General features: G+C 41.5%; 1 protein-coding gene across 1 annotated transcript in view; it reads left to right on the forward strand.

The window, feature by feature from the left end:
• RNF13 (ring finger protein 13) overlaps nt 1-21540 on the forward strand; it is a 120800-nt gene that overhangs the window by 94231 nt on the left and 5029 nt on the right. The window contains exon 10 of the mRNA XM_026649993.2: nt 2284-2377. Within this exon, the coding sequence (XP_026505778.1) occupies nt 2284-2377 (94 nt within the window). The remainder of the gene's footprint in view (nt 1-2283; nt 2378-21540) is intronic.

A 21540-nucleotide genomic window follows, 5' to 3' on the forward strand; every position in this document is an offset into this window, starting at 1 on the left:
AATTAATTTACACAAAACATTTCAACAAAAACATCAAATTGCAATGCAAAAAATCATTGCATTTTTTTACTTATTTTAAAAGGCTCTACCTACAACAAAATGGTAACCCTAAAGTCTGTCACTGCCTTAAAATCAGCTTCAAATACAAATTCTGGCTAATGCATCTTTACCAATGGCCCATTAGGCCAGTCCTTTCTGCTATTCCAAAAAAAAAAAAAAAAAAAAAATGGCTAGCAAAATATAATGAAATCATACACCTATACATTTAATACATGCTACATTATTATTCTTTATTTTTTATTTTAAATTATATGAAATACAAACATAAAATCTTACCACTACACAGTTCACACCTGGAAAAAAAATGACTGGAAGTTCAGTCTCCAAACAACAGGAACATCTAAATATGCTATAAATGCAAAACAAAAAATGGCAAGTTTGTTTTCCTCAGGGAGGAATTACATTGATATCAACATTTCAGCTAAACTGTCATCAGATAGCATGTTCATAACACACATTGTGTATTTCGTCTGTATCACTTATACCTACATTTATACTTGCATTATATTAAACAAAAAGAGATAAGGGGTAGTTTTATAAGAATAGCAGTGGTCAGTGTTGTCAGACGCTCCCGGTGTGGTGCTCTGCTCTGTTCATTGTTGATATCAATCGGCTGTGTGCGTGTGTTCCCTCTGTGTGCTGCCCTAGCTCTGCGCAGATAGCTGACACAGCAGATCCGAAGAGAACCCCCAATGACCACAGACTCTAGTAAGGTACGAAGGCACGTCGGCCAGGTTTATTGTCAAACAAAGCACAGTAATAGTTCCCTCTAGACTTTACTCTAGAGGACGTACTACGACTATGTGCCCCCTGGCTATGGACTCAGCTCGGTCAGTGGCGGGACTTTCCACTGCCCCCTAGGCTGGACAAAGATATCCACTCAGGGATGCATTCTTATACACAGATACAAACAAGTTACACATCACTCCTGACATATTGAGGTGCTACCTCTACGTAGCAAGGTACAACCCCTCTACGTAGCAAGGTGCCTCGTCTCACCTTGTACATGTTGGTTTGAACAAAACAACTCTATTCATCATATTATTCTTTTGGCCCTATCATTGGGATGGGTCAGCTTGTTCCTTGTTGTGTGTGGAACGTACAAGTATGCGAATGTTCTGATATCTGGTGTCCAGTACCTTTTAGGTATGTCTCTTTTTGCAGCATCAGCCCTTTCCTTGCCAGCTTCTGTGAGCAGGGCCTGCCTCTGGCTCACAGCTTAACTTTGCTTTATGTTAGCAAAGTCTTGACCATTACTTTAGTTCAGGCCTCATACTGGGCCTCTGATAAGGGTTTATGTTTCAGGGCCTCATCTTACTACAGTCATAAAATGAAAACAACTCCTTAAGTGATTATCAGATGGCAAGGAAAGTTAACGTTGTTTATAACACTAATATTCAACAGTATTTATTGTACCATAAGGTAGCTAGCTGCACAGTCTCTTCTGCTTTGGCTGTATAACTGTTACAGTTAACAAAATGGTGAGCTCTGCCATCTTCCAAGTTGGATTGTTCAGTTTGTCTTTTAGCACCATTGTAGATAAGGCGGTCTCATAATTTCCTTTCTAAAATTGGCCATGAAAATAATCTCATCATACAAAGTCAGGACATAGTAACAGACTAAAAATATCTGTGGGAGTGTAAGAAAAATAAGAAGGATTTATTCTGTGTGATCAAAGGGAGCAAGATAGGAGACAGCCTGAAGTTAGAAAAAGGGAAACTGAAGCTAGGTGCTACGAATAAATTCCTACTAAGCAGGGAATAATCTGCCTGCGGAGTTACACTGGTGTAGAACCACTGTAAATGAAAACAAAGTCAAGCCAAATGAGCCATATACTGCCGTGACTACACCACCTTCAACCCCATTGACTTAAGCCAGGGTGCTGCTTCAGTGGGGTTGTACAGGATACAGCAAGGAGTTTGCCATTATTTCCTATTAAATTATTTTCTGTATAAATGTTATATATATATTCAGCTTTTAGTATCATGGTCATCTAGAGATTTTACTGGTGTAAAATTATCCTGCTTCACTGCTGTTTGTATATATACCTCTTTGCCCTTGAGTCCAACTGGGACAAAGATGGCTGTATGTTACCCCAATCCTGGGGACAGTTCATCTTTGGCTAACTTAGAATGGTTGCTCACAAAACAAAACTGGCTATTTCATTGTTATATTGCTGTCTTTTATGTTTCTATCATCTTATTTATGTCTGCTTCTTTCCAGATCACAAAATTTGTGCAAGATAGACATAGAGCAAGAAGGAATCGGCTTCGAAAAGATCAGCTTAAGAAGCTTCCTGTACATAAATTTAAGAAAGGCAAGTGGATCTTGATTGTCTAAATAATCCAACTCCATTGGTCTTAAATAAATACTAATACCAAATGGATTTTTTGTATAGCTTTGAAAACCAATTCTGAGACTACTTAAACTGGACAGTGCCATTTGAAATGAAAGCACATTCTAACAAAACAGACATCTTGGGCCTGATCCTGCTCCCACTGAATTAGAGGGAGTTTTGACATTTGCTTCCATGGGAGCTGGAGCAGACCCTACATGTACTGTTGTGCTTTAGGAGTTTATTATGGTATTTTATACACCTCATACTCCTGGGGGAATTATGCACCACTGCGCACATGCAGAATTCATGTCCTTTGCAGATTTCTTTGCTTCTCTGCAGAAAATGACAGGGAAGCAAAGGGAAGCCACAAGAGTGGTCACACGCCCTGCCCCAGCATCATGGGCGCATCGTGTTAGGTGCTTGGAGCAGCTGCCAGAGAGCTAAATCTCTGCTGGGGGTGTGGCTGGGGATGTCCTGGCCCGTGGCTCCTACCCTGCGCCAAGCTCAGCTGCTAGTACCAGCTGGGCTGGGGAAGACAGAACTTCCTCTTCCCCTGCAAGGAATGGATGAAGCTGGGTCAGATCCACCCCCAGATGCAGGAAGCTCCACACCCCCTCCTCCACTTCCTGCCCCATCACGCCTCAGCCACAGTGGGAGGGATCACTGTACGGGGAGCTGCTTCTCCCATCTGCCCAACCCCTGTACATCCAGACCCCCTCATACTTAGATCCCTCCACCAAGCCTCACCCTTGCACCAGAATCCCCTGCTGAGCCTCACCCCTGCATCCAGACCCCCCAACCAAGCCCATCCCCCTGTATCCAGACCATCTCCTGCTGTGCCCCGCACTTGAACCCCCACCCTCCTACACCACCCCAATGAGCCCCCCTGCACCTAGATCCCCACCCCACTGAGCCCCAACCAGCTGCACCCAGACCTCCACCCCACCAACACCCACTCCCTCAGCATCCCACCAACCCCCACTTCCTCAGCACCCTGACCTCCCCATTGAGTCCCCCACACCCAGAAACCACCCCACACCCGGATCTCCCCCACACTAATCCCCTCCACACTTGGATCTTGCCAGCTGAGCCTGCTTGCCCCACACCTGGATTGGGGGCCAGGGCTGGGTGTGCTGTGAGACTTTGTTCCCCTCGCTCGCTATCTTGGAGCGCATGGAGGGGAGAGGCAGGGCCCTGAGGGGTTTCTGGGGTAGGCCCGGCTCTTGGGCTGTGTCAGTCTGTGTTCCGGGGGCAGGGCTGCAGGGTAATCTCCCATCCCCTTGCAGCCTGTGGCCTGTGCTCCCTACTGCCATGCTGGAGCCTCCACATCTATTTATTGACAGATAAAAATATGCAGAATTTTTCAGAATTTTAAAACATTGTGCTCAGAATTTTTATTTTTTTGGCACAGAATTCCCTCAGGAGTAACTTTAAAGCCAGTGCTAAACTTAGGGTTATTTCTTATGTCCTAAATTTTAACTGTCAGCTCCTTCACACCCCAATGGCTCCCTTCCTGTTTTCTCTCACTGCATTGACAGCGACTACAAGACAGTGTGATGTTTTATTTAGTCATGTGTCTGGAAACAGAAGTATTTGGGGCATGTAAGTTGCCCACTGTTTTAGAGGCTCTGGATAAGCTGAACTGTGTTGTGGGTATAATTACCCACTTTTCTGCAGTGTGTGCTGCCTTCCCTCCAATGCTCCTAGAAAGCCAGGGGATGTGATCAGTTAAAAATTTAATTCCAAAATATTTACTTTGTATAGAGTTAATCACTAAAAGTTAGTCAAAATGACTAAATGCACACTGAGAAATTAAAAGGTCAATAATTTATTTTATTCAGTGCAGTAGAACAAGCCTTTGACAAGGTCCCTCACCAAAGGCTCTTAAGTAAAGTAGGCAGCCAGGAATAAGAGGAAGGTCCTCTCATGGATCAGTAACTGGTTAAAAGATAGGAAGCAAAGGGTAGGAATATAGGGCCAGTTTTCACAATGGAGAGAGGTGAATAGCTGGGTCCCTCACAGATCTGTACTGGGATCTGTGCTGTTCAAAGTATTCATAAGTGATCTGGAAAGGGGGGATGAACAGTGAGGTGCCAACAATACAAAATTACTCATAATAGTTAAGACCAAAGCTGACTGCGAAGAGTTACAAAGGGATCTCACGAAACTGGGAAACTGGGTGATAAAATGGCAGATGAAATTCAACATTGATAAGTGTGAAGTAATGCACACCGGGAAAACATAATCCCAACTATACATACAAAATTATGGGGTCTTAATTAGCTATTACCACTCAAGAAAGAGATTGTGGAGTCATTATGGATAGCTCTCTGAAAACATCTGCTCAATGTGTGGCAGCATTCAAAAAGGCTAACAATGTTAGGAACCAGTAGGAGAGGGATAGATAATATAATATCACTATATAAACCCATAGTACATCCATCCCTTGAATACTGTGTACAGTTCGGGTAGCCCCATCTCAAAAAAGATGTATTAGAATTGGAAAAATGTGACAAATGTGCATCTAAAATGATTGGGGTATGGAACAGCTTCCATATGAGAAGAGATTAAAAATACTGGGACTGTTCAGATTGCATAAGAGACTAAGGGGAGATATGATAGAGGTCTAGAAAATCATGAATAGTATGGTGAAAGTGAAAAAGGAAGTGTTAAATTTACCCCTCTACATAACACACAAACAAGGGTTACCAATGAAATTAATAGGCAGACAATTTAAAAACAAACATAAGGAAGTACTTCACTGTGCATAGTCAACCTGTGGAATTTGTTCCCAAGGGATGTTGTGAGGGCCAAAAATATAACTAGGTTCAAAAAAGAATTAGATAAGTTCATGGAGGATAGATCCAGCAATGACTATTAGCCAAGATGGTCAGGGATGCAACCCTATGCTCTGGGTGTCCCTAAGCCTTTGACTACCAGAAGCTGGGATTGGATGACGGGATGGATCATTCGATAAATTGCCCTGTTCACTCCTTCTGAAGCATATGGCACCAGCCTCTGTCAGAAAACAGGATACTGGGTTAGATGGACCATTGGTCTGATGCAGTATGGCTGTTCTTATTTTCTTAACAGCTGTCTCAAAAAGTCCTGCATGTTTGGGTCTGCTTCCGAAGAAAAGGAGTATCTATTGCACACTTCACTTTTGGTTTTTTACGCATCTATAATTTTGCCATGTAATAGTTCATTTGTACAAGCTAGTAGTAGGTACAAAGTAACAATTGAAGAGAATTTCATAAAAATAAATGGCTACTGTAAAGTTCATGTTAATGTGCAATGTATTTGGGTGTGCAGAAGTATCACTTTAGGGATTGGTTTAGATTCAGGGACAGAGCCATAAGCAGTTCTCCACTGCCTCTGATAACGTTCCTGCATTATTAATGACATTGTAGGTACTACCTGCAAAGCAGCTGTTCAGTTTAAGAGTTTGTTCAGTGTCATATGCAAAGTTGGTCTCATAAAAAATTAATAAGCTTTTCACTTTACAGGGTTGACTGAACCTTGCTATAATATTCTATTTCTCTGGGGATAGAATTGGCTATAAAGGAGTGATCTCAAGCCAAAAGGCTAATGTTAATTTTGCTCCCTGTTAAGGATTCCTAATTAAAACCAGAAATATTAAGCATGTTGGGGGTTTTTTGGTTTTTTTTGCATTTTCCATTGAAAACACAATTTAGTGTTCCTTCAAGCAAGTCAGTTCATGGGGTTTACTGTTAATTATTTATTGTATGTGTTTAGTGAGAGAGAAAGAGTAATGTCTCAGTACCATCCCAATTGTACACATAGCTCCTGTAGCCAGAGTATCTATTTGTAACAACCTACTCACTCTTTTCGTGGTTTGCCTTGTTCTCCCTCCCCTTTCCTCTTGTTTAATTGTTTAATTTAGACTGTAAGCTTTTTAAGAAAGGGACTGTCTTCCTAGAAAGCTCTCTTGGTAGCATCATGACAAATCTAATTGGGGGAGGTCTGAAGATGATCTATACACAAACTCATTGATTTTACTTGTTCAGCTGGATGGTGACTGCTTCAGGTGACACCAGGATGAGACATTCCACCTGTCTCTAAAAAAAGAGGTCACCTTTTCTTTGCTTTTACAAATGGCAATGATCTGCTTTACATGCATAAATTTAGTTTTTCTGTGCAGATTTGAAGTTTGTAAAGTGTACAGATTTGAAGTGTTCCAATTTGGAGGTTGAATTATGCTCCTTTGAAGCCTTTCTGAATAAAGACTTTTCAGGGGGGAAAGTCAAAACATAGTAGGAAACCTTAATTGTTTAGGGGGAGAAGATAAGGGAAATAGGGACAAAAATACCCAAGATCCAAGACAACTGGGGTTCCAGAGCAGTATAGAAAGAGTAAAACACACACAAGCAAAAGCAAAATTTTTTTTAAAAACCACAACTTTCCTCTGTGTTTAATATAGATTCACCACACTTTTTTACAATCAATACATAGTTTAAACTATTTAATATTTTGAAAATACACCATTTGTAAAAACCAAGTGTTTTTTTCATGCATGTATCTGTGTGTGAATATTGCACACATCTGCAGCACACACTGTCATTCCCAGCCAGAAAACATGCTGTGGCTGGCTAATTAGCTCACTTTTGTATTTAGGGGAGATATTGTTAGTGACCTCTAAGTAGGGTAAGGAAGTGCAGGACCTTGACATTCTCTGATTAGCTTTTATCGTATCTATAGCAAATGTACTCAGACAGCAAGCTGTGAGGAGACTAAACCCTTTGTTCTATAAAAATATGAATCAAGCATCAGTGGATCATTTAAAATGTTTCTGTGGCAAAATGCCACTTGTGGCAAACTTATGGACCTATTTATATAGCTCCCTTCCTTCCATACCAATCAGCATTATTAGATAAAATCTGAGATCAAATCTGCATCTGAGCCATCAGAGCAACTTTATTTTTAACCTTTTTTTTAGGTCTGATATCATATATAGAAAATTTGATCATTCAGTAATGAGAGTAGCAATACCTGAAGCAACTGGAACCAATCCTGTGCTCCACCCAGGATACTCTCCGCATCCTGCATGATGTGACTTAGAATGACTAATTATCAGTGTTAATCAGAGTATTGTAGAATGCAAAACTTATGTTTGAATATTTAGAATACAGTAAGTCTGAAATGGGCCATACTGAGCTATCTTATTAAAATTAGTAACAGGAATAGAACGGACTGTCAGCTTTCACAGGCTTCTGCTGTTAGCGGATAACATTTTTCAGCTAGAGGTCAGTAGCCTTCCATTGCTGCTCAGGCTTTGCCCTCTCCCCTCTCATGTAATGCCATAGAAGTCAATGGAGTTAGACCAAAGAAGAATTTAGTCTGTTTATTTTTCTTTTTCCCCCCTACTGATTTAAAATTTACCAGCTCATACTAGAGTTGAATGTAAAACCTTTTGGATAGCACTATACCAAAGATGTATCTGGAAAAAAATATTTTTTAAAAAATCCTAGAATGATATGGATTAATTAAGGACCTGGGTTCTCTCATCCCATAAATCCAGAGTTAATTTTAGTTTGCAGGACATTTTTGGGGGTGTTTTTTTTTCTTTAAACTGATCCATTGTTGTAAGTGGGTTATTTATTTTTTTTCTTTTAAAAGGGCATAGTCTTTGTAAGAATAGCTGTGAAACAGATCCACATCTCTCTGTTTCTCACTTTGTGGAGCTAGTTCTTATTCATAGATAGATCTTTCATTTCCTGCATGGGAAACTGAAGCCTTTATACTTGAAGGGGAAAATGCATCCCGGATGCAACTACACTATTGATCTAATGGAGCTTCACCAGCATTTAACTTGTCCTGTGGCACCTTATAGACTAACAGACGTATTGGAGCATAAGCTTTCGTGGGTGAATACCCACTTCGTCAGATGCATGTAGTGGAAATTTCCAGAGGCAGGTAACACGGCTACCCCTCTGATACTTGACAGCATTTAACTTGTGACTTAATCCCACCACACCATACTCCTTTTCCTCTGTAGCCATTTAGACTTAGGTTGAGAATTTTCTAAGCAAGTGGGTCTCAGCGAAGTCCTGGGCATCCCATGCCGAGTCTTCATTAGCAAAATGTTCAGAACTACCAGTTCTTGATATTGAAGGTCCCATCAGAGTTGATTAAAAGCAATTCCCCTTTACTCTATCCCCCAACAAACAGAAGCTAGTGAATTAAGTACTCACCAGTAATAGCAATGATCACAAACAGCAGCACCAGAGAATCCAACACAGCTATATATTTTTTTATAGTAGTAATCCTCCCGAGACCTTCCATATGACTAATAGTGGCCCTACTGACATTGCTGAAACTCCTCCTCACCAACCCTGTACCGTCTTTCTAAATTTAATTCATGTTGATGTAGATACATCATGAGAAGTCAGTGGGGTTACATCAGGGATTAATCTGGCCCACTTTCCTTTTGAGTTCCTGCTTGACCAAACTTAAAGGTCCTCATTTTGTCCTCAGATTAAGTCATTTGGACCCAAGTAATTAGGTCTATAGAGACTGAAGTTAATACTCCAGATTTTTCTCAATTACACTGGTGCAGTCTTGTTGGGTAAAATTTTGTTTAGTCATACCAATGCAGTCTTTGTTGATCCAAATTCTATTTTCAGTTACATGGATATAAAGATGGATCTCAATAGGGTTGTTCAGCTTTACTTGAATGTTATTCTTCAGTGGAACTAGCACACAGATCTGACCCTTACCATCTAATTCTTTTGAATATCACATTTTCAGTGTGGCATTGTTTTATAGCTCCTTGATGTGTGTCAGGTTTCAGAGTAGCAGCCGTGTTAGTCTGTATCCGCAAAAAGAACAGGAGTACTTGTGGCACCTTAGAGACTAACAAATTTATTAGAGCATAAGCTTTCGTGGGCTACAACCCACTTGATGTGTGTGTACCTTGTAGTCCTCTTCTTCCTTCTGTCTAATCCCAACTACTGACTTAGCAATAAATGAGATGTGTGCTCAAGGGTAGATGGAGGCTGTAGTCTTAGCCCTGAGTATTGGGTGGTGCATAACTGTGTTGACCCAGGAACTCCAGGAAGAAATTGTGTCTCAGAAAAAGTACAATACTTCTCCAGGTTCCCCTCTTGCACCAGGGAACAGAGAGCGTAGCATATTCCCTGTCCTGCTGGCCAATATATGGATCATGGGTCTAGCCTCTCCCCATTTGCTTGTGGGGGTGGTATTGAGCATGCAGCCCCTACTTTCCCTCCTGTACCCAGAGCCACAACCCAGGAAGGTCCTAGGCTGCTGCACAGAGGGCTGGGGTCAGTCTTCTCCTTATGGCCCCATGCAACCACATAGGACCAGGGCACAATCTAGCCTTGACTATGCAGTGCAGATATTTTGAATTCTTTTCTACTGACTTTCAGCAAAGAGACAATACTTGGGCTATTGAAAGGAAGTTTTAAAGCGGATTTTCCATGTTGTTTACTATTCCTGGGGGCTTGTGAACAGCAGCCTTCATTTTTGTGTTTGTTGTAGATCTCGTTGTTTAGTTACAATGCAATGGGCTTTAGGGTATTTGAACTTTAAACCATTTGTACTTAATACTTTCTCTGAAAATTATTGCTTAAATATACAAACAGCTGGAAAAAGTTATAAATATTTGATCAAGTTGCCTTTGTTGAAGTGATAGAGTGAGTACATGGCAGTTCACATCAATAATGTATTAAAGTGGGATTTGTTCTTAGAACTGTTAATTCTGATATTACATATGGGTAAAATTACCAGCAATTCAAGATCAGATCGATAGCTAGATGAGCCTCTGTTACACTGAGATGACATTGTATACTCAAAATTGGATTGTGTTTAATGAACACTAAAAGCTAGTTAAATCCTGGCATTGAGCATTTGTAAAACTCAATCTTCTAATATTGCCTCCCTTCTCTGTCTTTCCCCATTATGTCCCTTTGTCGTCCCTAGTCCTGATTTCTGTCTCTCAACCTCCCCCATAAACAACCCTACCCATAGTCTAATCCTCCTATCCTCAGACTCTTTATACTCTCAAATCCTCCCCTCCCCCCAAAACGTCTTAAATCTGCACACAACTGAATGGGACCAGCTATCCTTAGCTGTCTGATCATTGGTTACTCTTAGCCTCACCCCCAGTCAGAGGCGTAGCGAGCGCCCTCTGTACCCTCCGACCGGAGGGGGCCCCGCAAGGAAGGGGGCCCCTAAAAGTGGCAGAATAAATACCGCATTCCAGTTTCTGCATTGTAAGGGGCCCCGCCCGGACATATGTTCGGAGGGGGCCACATTCGGAGGGGGCCACGTTCTTTGTTGCTACGGCCCTGCCCCCAGTCTCCAATCTGTGGTGTAACAGACTCCATTCTCACCCCTAACCAATACATTCGGACTTCCTTCCATTCTTATCATCCAGTCAATACACTCTTCCCTTACTCTTTACCTACCCCCACTCCATGCACACAAATTCTCCATGTCCACACATTGTATCACTCCCATCTCCACATACAAGAGGGCAGAGAAGGCAATAAGTGACAATTTTGAGAGCAATAAGCCAGTTTGAGACTAAATAGGTGGGAAATAGTAATTCTTAGTAGAGGTAGCTGATGCATATAATGTTTGGTGTGTGCAAGAAAAAGCAATGCTTTCTCCCCTTAGTTTGGGTTTCTTCAAGCTACTTTAGCTGGTAAGCTTCAAAGCAACATTCCAATAATCTAGCTGAGTTGTTGATACTAAAATTTCAGGAAGGTCTCTGGTAAATCAGTGAGTTGCTATGAAGTTTTTGGTCCTCATAATAATTTCTTAGAGATGACAAGACAAAGAAATAGCTCCCCCTTAAAGTTAAAAAAAAAAAAAAGGTCATAGTAAGACTTCAACCTTATTATTCTTCAAAGCTCCTTTAAATAAAGTGATCACTGTGATCATATTGATGTCTAGACAGCATGGACCAAATTCATCCTTGATGTTACTATATTCAGAGAAGTTACACCAAGGACAAATTTAGCCCAATATTTGTTGTACATCAACTTGGCAATACAGGAATCAAATTAGGTTGATTGATGCTGCTGTTGAAGATAAAATTTTGCAAGGCACTAATGCAAAATCCATTAGCACCCATAACAGGACCCATAACACATGAGGTGCACTTCTGTGTTATAACATCGGATAGCAGGCAAAGGATTACATGACAAAATAGGTCTCTGTGGAGGTAGGGTGCTCTACCATCTGTAAAAAGAACTTAATATAAAACAGAAGATGTCACACAGATTTTCTATCTTGAGATGGGGCCTGATCCAAAGTCTACTGAAGTCAATAGGAATCTTCTCACTGACTTCAGTAAAGTCATGATCCAAAGCCCACTATATAAATATTCATGACAGATAAACACACTGATAAAATACGTATCCCATCCTGTGTCCGAAGAGTTACAACAGTTACCTAGTAAGTAGGGTTAGCAACTGGAATGGAAGACACCTTCTATGGGGTGGCTTTTGTGCACTTTCCCATTAACATGCCTATTCTCTGAGTGACCCCACATAACAAAGGTACGTGGTAGAAGAACTAAACCATAAGTAAGGATTCTCTAACCAAAGTAAGGATTCTCAATACAATGTGTGTGTCCTGGTTTCTCATGTTGTAAAAATGTTATTCAAATAAGAATGGGCAAAATCTTGGGCACACAGAATCAGTGGGACTTCATCTCTTTTGCTGTTTAATTTGTACCAAAAATTAGCTATCAAATACATGACCAATTCAATTCCATCTACTATGCTGTTTGACCGTAATGAAATTTGAACAGTATGAAGAATAGAAAATGTGTGAATTGGGCTATATTGTAGCACAGAAAAGCTAGCAAGGAGATGCAGTTTATATTAACATGGAATTTAAGGCAAAATCAAATAGATTTCAAATCTTGCACAGCAAAGGAATAACGGTGTATTCAAATGATCATGCAGAAAACAAAATATTTTAACCTTGGGGAAAGTAGAACATTGGAAAATAAAGATGTGACTTGTCCTTGATGGGATCAAAGCACATGAACTATGTGGGGAGAAAAGAAAAGAATTAAGCCAAAATTTTCAAGTTTGGGTGCCTAATGTTAGGGTCTAAATCCACATTTAGATATCAGTGCCAAGATTTTCAGAGCTGTGGCTTGCTTACCACGTTTGAAAGTCAGGACTTTTATTTGTCTAAATATGGATTTAAGGACTAACTAGTGCTTAGATTTGAAAATTTGGACTCAATCTTCACATTTAAAAAATGTGGTATATACTACACTGTAAGAGTATGGGTAATTTTACACTAAGGTTGAGATCCTCAAAAGTAATTAGGTGCCTAGCCTAATGAGAATCAGGCACCTAAATACCTTTGAGGCTCTAGGCCTAAGTAACTATTTTCAGCTCAGTGTTAGATGATGGGAGTGGACACCATATGTTCATATGTTGAAATCTAAGAACAAATCAAAACATCTTGTACATTATAGTTTTTCAAAAAACACTCGACTCCATTGTGCCTTATGACAGTTATAATTTTCCAAAATGAAGGGCTGCAAAAGAGGAAGTGATTAGTGACATGTCATTTACATTATTACATAGTAATAAGTATAGGTCTGCTATTTACTAGGAATTTATAAATTGATTTATTCCTTCAAATGGGATTATCACTGATCTAATTACTGTTCTTTATTAGCCCATCTGCCTGGCTGCACAGTACTGTGCGGGTCTCATAGGGGGAAAAAAATAAAAAAAAAAAATCTTGGCAGTTTTATTTCTCCATCTTGCATTCTTAATAAGTACCAGAAATATTGCAGTTCTACAGATAGATGAATGAGGTAACTTTAATAAATGTATATTTATGTATCTCAATCAATTAAAAGATTATTGCGTGCTTACGAGAGGTTTTGCACATCACAGTTAAGTAAAATTTTATTCATAATTTCTAAAATCCCTTGTAGTCTTTTGCTGTTTCTAGTGGGTGGATGAGGAGAATGTCTGCAAAACATCTGGAAAATTAAACAGTATGAGTTGCCAAGGTGCTGTATGGTCTGGGAGGTGGGATTTGGCCATCTGAGAAGAACACAACAGGACATGGTCCTACTAATTCATAGATGGTGTGAGATCCACAGGGGATCACACAAATCCCAAGGCACCTTTGAAAGGCTGGCATGTCCTGAGTACCTTCTCTTATTGTAACATGGCTCCCTTGCCTGTACCTGGATGCATCCCCTTCCCAGTGGGGTTTGAAAGCAAAACACAAGAATCCATGTAAATAATGCAATTTGTCCAATAAAATCCCAACAGGTTTGTTGTGGGGATAGTGATGTGAAGAGTAGCTCTCCTAGTATCAGGCGCCACAACCAAACACAGAAAAGCTCCAGAAGCACAGAACTCATGAGATTGGAGGGAGGGGCAATGAAAGCATATTGACCTAGTCTTGCCTCCCTATGACAGATTTCAGGCCAAAGGAGCAGATTTCCTTCTTCTTTAATCCCCTCCATGGGAAAAAATGGAGGGGCATATGACTTGTGTTATGTATATCATCTTCTAGCTAAGATTTTAGACAGTTTCAAAGCTGCCTAAGGGTGTCCAATTTGGCAGCTGGGATTATGGGCTCAGATTCAGTCAGGATGGAAAAACCAGAGTTGTTTTGCTAAGAAAATGGTAGAATTGAAGAAGTAGGAGAGACCAAACTTGCAGTGGAGGAGCTCACCTTGGCTGCAGGACTTCCAGAGATACTCAGTTGTGCAAGAGCGGGAGTTGAGGAAGTGGATGTTGGAGATGAGCCAAGGCTGGAGGGTGTGACCTTAAAGGGCATTTGAGAAATGTTTTTTGTTTCGGTTAGTCAACACTATCAGATATTGCTTGTCCGCTAAATTTTGCGGTTTTTGTACAATCCTCACTGATAAAGCTTAATTTTGTTTATCCAGTCTAAAGGTGTGTATGATGGTTGAGCACTGGGCAGCTTTCTGAATGAGTACTGTATATTAAGGACTCCATTCACTTTCCAACAAACATACCAGTCAAATCAGTATTTTCAAGAACAATGTGCACCCATTTTTCAGGATTTCATTATTTTCAAGGGACATCTTTTTGAGAAGAGGAAACCATCCAGTATTTTAATGCATTGTCTCTACTATCCGTCACTGTCAGTTAATATCCCAGATATCTGTGTTGAACTTTGCAACCATTCTGTAATTAGAGAGGATCACTGAATACATTGTAACTGAGTAATAGGATCAAGAAATTAGGTGACGGTTTCTAACCATCAGAGAAGTGAAGTTCTGGAACAGCCTTTCAAGGGGAATAGTGAGGCAAAACACCTAGACTGGTTTCAAGACTGAGCTTTTGATACATTTATGGAGGGGATGGTATGATGAGATTGCCTACAATGGCACATGGCCCATATGTGACTGCTAGTAGCAAATATCCCCAACAGGCAGAGATTGGACACTAGAGGGGGAAGGCTCTGAGTTACTACAGTACATTCTTTCCCAGGTGTCTGGCTGGTGGGTCTTGCCAACATACTCAAGGTCTAACTGATCACCATATTTGGGGTTGGAGAGGAATTACACTTCCCCCCGAGGAATGACATGCATTCTCCAAGAGCAGCATACTCCAGAATTTTCTTGTAACACCACTTATGTTTCTAGGACTTACTGCTTGGAAAGCAGATGAGGCAGCAAAGAATTTTACTATAACATTGGTGTTCAACTAGCCTGAACACAGGGCCATGAACAAAGAAATCCTGAGTTCTAATCCCTGCTCTGTCACTGGCTCACTATGTAGCTTGGGGGTGGGGAGGGCAGGGAGAGGGAGAAGAAAAACAAAAAACCCCACCACTCTCCCACCCCCCATTTCCCCATCTGTAAAGTAGGAATGATAATACTTATCTACTTCATAGTGCTGTTGTGGGGATTAAATAGTTAATGTTGGGGCAGTGCTTTTAAAATATGAAGCACCATATAAATATCACATAGTAGTAGTAGCAACAGCGTGTACCTTGATTGCCCTGCCTGCTGCCAAAATGTGTAATGAATAGGTTATATAATTTGGTGTATTTAATAGATTTCTCCCTGAATTACTAGTGGTGACACAGAAACACACTGCAGACATTTGCAGCACACATTCTTTGGGCTGGTCTATTATATAATATTTCACTCACCTTAGTAACTTCCATCTCCTCACCCTTTTCCATCCCAACCCAATGGCTATTACTCCACTGATATATATATATATATATATATATATATATATATATATATTTAACAAACCAGTTTTTCCAATTTGCCTTGTTGTGCAAAGTGTTTTGGCTCGTGTTGGTTTGTTTTATTTGGTAGTGTCTGTCATAATGCAGAAGTCAAGCAATAGATAGATTTCCCTCCCTCCCCACCCCTCAACTGTGAAATATAACAGAAGAACTTACTGCACTAGGGTCAATGTTAGATGGATATTGAATGATTTACATCATGAATCTCAACCCCACACATAGCAAAATTCAGTTTATCCACCAGAAAGCAGTGTCTCCCCATCTGAATACAATGTGTGCTTTGGCTTCTCATCTTACACGCAATGCTTAATTCAGAAAGACTCATTGCTTTTATACTTTTTGCTGTTTTCCCTGTAGCTGGAAAATACATATAGCAGATACCAAACACACAACACCACCAATGTAATCTACTGTTCATCAGTCAGTATAAAATTTGAGATGAGTAAAGTATAATCCATATTTTGATAAAGGGGTGTGGCTGATACTGCATTCCTTGGCATCACCATGAGCATGTGGGTTGCACAAGCATTCAGGTTGCAGGATCAGATCTTACGAGAGAGACAGGAGTACACATAAGTAGGGGGTTTTTCTCCCCAGAACACCGAAGTATTGCCTAAATATTGGAGAGAGTCCTGTGAAGGACTTCACTAGGGTACAGCACAGCTTTAGTTGTGTGAATGAATGCTGTAGATGTGTATTTTCAGAAATACAGACAAGTGAACGGGGAGCATGGTTAAGTCAGGAGGCTAAGAGTCAAGAGTGTGGAGTTTTATTCCCAGCTTTGCCACTTATTCACCAGTGATCTCGTTCAAGTCCTGCCCATCTTTATCTCCCTCTGTAGGAGGAATATTATGTTGTCTTATCCAGATGTTGAGAATGTTTGCAAAGCACTTTGAGCTCCTTTCATAGATGCTGTTGAAGTGTAATATATTATCTATTTTCCTGAATTTATTTTATATTGAAAGCTCTAGGGTGGAGAATGCTCCTTATTATATGTTTGTAAAGAACACTGTACGTTTCCAGTCCCCCGTTTGTTATTTTAATAACCTGAACTAGTATCTCTGAAATGATTATGTTTTCTTACTGCAAGGTGACTAAGATTTCAATATTGGGAAAATGGGAAATGTGTAAAAGCTTCTTGGTAAAAATCAGGTGAAACAGTAGACTGATTAATTAAAGTAGACCTATTGTTAATGAGGTGGCTTAGTTCTTAGTTCATATTAGTTAAAATCCTAAAAAGAGTATGCAGTAATCCTAAATCATCAGGGCAGAAAAGAGGAATAATTAGACTATCCTTTTTTGGTAATGTGAAGTAGAAGCTAAGCCCTGAGTTGGAAGCTGAAACCAAGTTCATTTATGTGTAAATATGTGGATAGCATCAGATTGCTACCCAAATGTCCCAGGCTTTTCTTTTATGAATCAGCTGGAAGGTATTTAAATAGAAGTTATGCTCTGTGTGTTACAAGACTGCACAGAGTAATTGGGAAAAGGTGTTGTAGAAAACTAACCAACTAAGCAGATAAAAAAAAAAGTTGGAAATATACTAAGTGCTTCATTTTCTTTTTTAGAAAGACTAACAAAAGGTGCATTATTCCCAACAATGTGCATTGAGCAAAACAAAAACCGTAACAACCTGCAATTTAAAAAACCCAAATCTTAAAAAGCCACTTGACCAATTAAAAACACTTTTTTATATATTTAATACCATTATAAATGCTGGAGGCAAAGCGGGGTTTTGGGTGGAGGCTGACAGCTCGCGACCCCCCCGTAATAACCTCGCGAGCCCCGAGGGGTCCTGACCCCCAGTTTGAGAACCCCTGACTTAGTCCTACTTCTTGTTCAGCCAATCACTAAGACAAACAAGTTTGTTTATATTTACAAGAGATAATGCTGCCCACTTCTTATTTACAGTGTCCCCAGAAAGTGACAACGGGTGGTCGCATGGCGCTTTTGTAGCCGGTGTTGCAAGATATTTACGTGCCAGATGCGCTAAACATTCGTGTGCCCCTTCATGTTTCAGCCACCATTCCAGAGGACATTCTTCCATGCTGAAGATTAGTTAAAAAAAATGGTGTGTTAATTAAATTTGTGACTGAACTCCTTGGGGGAGAATGGTATGTCTCCTGCTCTGTTTTACGCACATTCTGCCATACATTTCATGTTACAGTAACTCCTCACTTAAAGTTGTCCTGGTTAACGTTGTTACGTTGCTGATCAATTAGGGAACATGCTCGTTTAAAGTTGCGCAATGCTCCCTTATAATGTTGTTTGGCAGCCGCCTGCTTTGTCCACTGCTTGCAGGAAAAGCAGCCCATTCCAGCTAGCTGGTGGGGGCTTGGAACCAGGGTGGACCGGCAGCCCCCCCATCAGCTCCCTGTTCCCCTAAGTTCCCTGTGCGGCAGCCGCCCAGCAGGCTATTAATTGCCAGCAGTTCAACTGTGCCTCCCCCGACTGCCATGTGCTGCTCTTGCCCTCTGCCTTGGAGCTGCTCCCCGGAGCCTTCTGCTTGCTGTGCACGGGGGGTGGGGGGGAGAGAGAGAGAAGGGGGGGCTAATGTCAGGGTGTTCCCCTCCCTCTTGCTCCCCACTTACCCCATCTTCCATAGAGCAGGGGGGACACACGACAGGGCTTAGGACGGAGGGAGCTTCCTGGCAGCAGCTGCCGTCTCAGCTTGCTGATCTACTTAAAAAGGCAGTGTACTTTGAGTGGGTTCAGTGTACTTAAAGGAGGAATGTGCATCTCTCTCACACACGGTGTGTGTGTCTCTGTCTGCCATGCTGTCTCCCCTCCCTCCATTCGTGCTGCCTTGTATAGCGTGAGGCTACATTAACAACAAGTTAACCCTTGAAGGCTCGGCCAATTGCTAGTTCATCATTTAGCAGTAAGGTATTCCCTGGGAAATATCCCACCCTCTGACTTCACCACCTCAACCAAGCTTCACAATTATCATCACTGTGTACCAGTATTAAATTGTTTGTTTAAAACTTATACTGTGTGTATATGTGAATGAATATATATATATATATATATATATATATATATATTAATTAATTATAGTCTTGTCTGGTGAAAAAAGTTTCCCTGGAACCTAACTCCCCCTCCCCCCATTTACATTAATTCTTATGGGGAAATTGGATTCGCTTAACATCGTTTCGCTTAAAGATGCATTTTTCAGGAACATAAGTACAACGTTAAGCGAGGAGTTACTGTATAGCAGTCTCAGATGATGAACCAGTATGTTGTTCATTTTAAGAACACTTTCACTGCAGATTTGACAAAACGCAAAGAAGGTACCAATGTGAGATTTCTAAAAATAGCTACAGCACTTGGCCCAAGGTTTAAGAATCTGAAGTATCTTCCAAAATCTGAGAGGGATGAGGCATGGAGCATGCTTTCAGATGTCTTTAAAGAGCAACGCTTCAGCACAGAAACTACAGAACCCGAACCACCAAAAAAGAAAATCAGCCTTCTGCTGGTGGCATCTGACTCAGATGACAAAAGTGAACATGCATCAGTTCGCACTGCTTTGGATTGTTCTCAAGCAGAACCCATGATCAGCATGATCATTCCATGTGCCCTGGAATGGTGGTTGAAGCATGAAGGGACATAGGAATCTTTAGCATATCTGGCATGTAAATATCTTGCAATGCCGGCTACAACAGAGCCATGCGACCGCCTGTTCTTATTTACAGTGTCCCCAGAAAGTGAGGAGTGGACTTGTAGGCTCTAAAGTTTTACATTGTTTTGTTTTTGAATGCAGTTATTTTTTATATTTGTAAGTTCAACTTCCATGATAAAGAGATTGCATTACAGTACTTGCATGAGGCAAATTGAAAAATTCTTTTGTTTTTTTACAGTGCAAATATTTGTAATAAAAATATAGAGTGAGCACGGTATACTTTGTATTCTGTTGTAATTGAAATCAATACATTTTCAAATGTAGAAAACATCCAAAAATATTTAAACAGCACAATTATCACATGATTAATTTTTTTAATTGCGTGATTAATCACGATTAATTTTTTTTAAATCGCTTGATAGCTCTAATTTCTGACCTAAAATACATTAGATTGAAATGCAGGAGACCTTTGAACCAAGACAGATTTTTGGTAGCTACACATAACCTGTTTACATCCCCGCTTCATATAACACCTATCAGAAGCTACACTCCTGGTATATATGACTGGGCAAACTTTTCTGAATGTTAATTCTGGCCTCCCCGTCCCCTGAAGAATCTTCTTGCTGTATTTTACCTGAATATTTAGCCCATCACATAGTTTTAGTGTTTGTGTATTTCTTTAGTAATTGTAATTTATCAGGGGTTAGGTTGTTAGCATACCTCATTACAGAATAACGAACAACTGAGGCAACAGTTTACTACATGTTTCAAGGATGTTACTAAATGCCCACACAGAATACCAGATTGAGAGATTAAAAATATTGTAAAAAGTAATGCTTTAAGTTGTTAGTCTGATTGTGTGTGTTTGTATAAAATGATAATAAAACTGTAGCTTGTTTCCTTTATGTAACTAAGAGAATACATCAGTATAACTTCTGGATAAGTTTAGAAGGGATACACGTAGGTATATAGAAAAACAAACATAAGAATGTGAATCTAAATTAGGGTTACCATCCGTCCGGGTTTTCCCGGACATGTCCGGGTTTTTCAGCCTTAAATGGCCGTCCGGGAGGGATTTCTAATTAAGTAGAAATGTCCGGGATTTCCCCTCCTGAGGAGTGTGGCGCGGCTGATTGGACGCCTGGCCTGATTGAAAGCCGCTCGCAGCCACTAGGGCCTCTAGCAGCCAGAGTCCCTCCCCTTCCCCCGCTCCCTCCCCCTCCTCCCCCACAGAGCAGCCGGCAGTGTTGGAATCCACGTGGAGCTCACAGTTCTCCGTCTGCCGGGTGAGCGGGGGAGGGGGGCAGGCGGGGGTGTGTGTGTAGAGGCAGCAGGGCAGGCGGGGGGAGCAAAGGCTGCAGGGAGGGTGCAGAGGCTGCAGGGGGTGTGTGTGCAGAGGGGGCAGGGCAGGCGGGGGGGAGCAGAGGCTGCAGGGGGAGTGTGTGCAGAGGCTGCAGGGGGGGTGTGTGCAGAGGGGGCAGGGCAGGCGGAGGGGAGCAGAGGCTGCAGGGGGGGTGCAGAGGCTGCAGGGGGGGTGTGTGCAGAGGGGGCAGGGCAGGCGGGGGGAGCAGAGGCTGCAGGGGCGGGGGGGCGCAGAGGCTGCAGGGTGAGGCGGAGCAGGGCAGGCATGGGCATAGGGACTGCGGGGCGAGTGGGGAGCAGGGAAGCACTTAGCAACCCCCAACCAAGATCAGAGCGGGAGGGAGGAGGGGGAATGCAGGGTGCTCAGAGGAGGGGGCAGAGTTGGGGCAGGGACTTTGGGGAAGGGGTTGGAATGAGGGCGGAGAAGGGGTGGGGTTGGGGCGGGACCGGGGGCGGGGAAGGGGCGGAGTTGGGGCAGGGCCGGGGGCGGGGCCGGGGCCCCGTGGAGTGTCCTCTTTTTTAAATGTTTGAATATGGTAACCCTAATCTAAATATTCATTGAGGCAAGAGAACACTCGTGTTAAAAGTCTGTAGCTTTGGCAGTTCAGCTTGTCTGCATCGTCCTCCCATCTGAGACAAGACCAGCGGGCATGACCACAGCCTATGTTGGGCCAAGGTCTGCAGGCATACACACAAGACACCCTATGATTCTCTGAACCAAAGCAGAAACCCCCCCTGTAGTAAGTCAAATTCTTAATAAAAACACATGGTAAAAAGGAATATGACAGTTGAAAATTGTTTATATACTGGGCAGCGTACCGATAATGTAAATCTTGTTTGTGAGGTTTATATTATTTAGTTGTGTGTGTGTGTGTGTGTGTGTTTGTTTTGT

Source organism: Terrapene carolina, unplaced genomic scaffold (assembly GCF_002925995.2).
Source record: "Terrapene carolina triunguis isolate 2854851 unplaced genomic scaffold, T_m_triunguis-2.0 Scaffold88, whole genome shotgun sequence".
In the NCBI taxonomy this organism is placed as follows: Eukaryota; Metazoa; Chordata; order Testudines; family Emydidae; genus Terrapene; species Terrapene triunguis.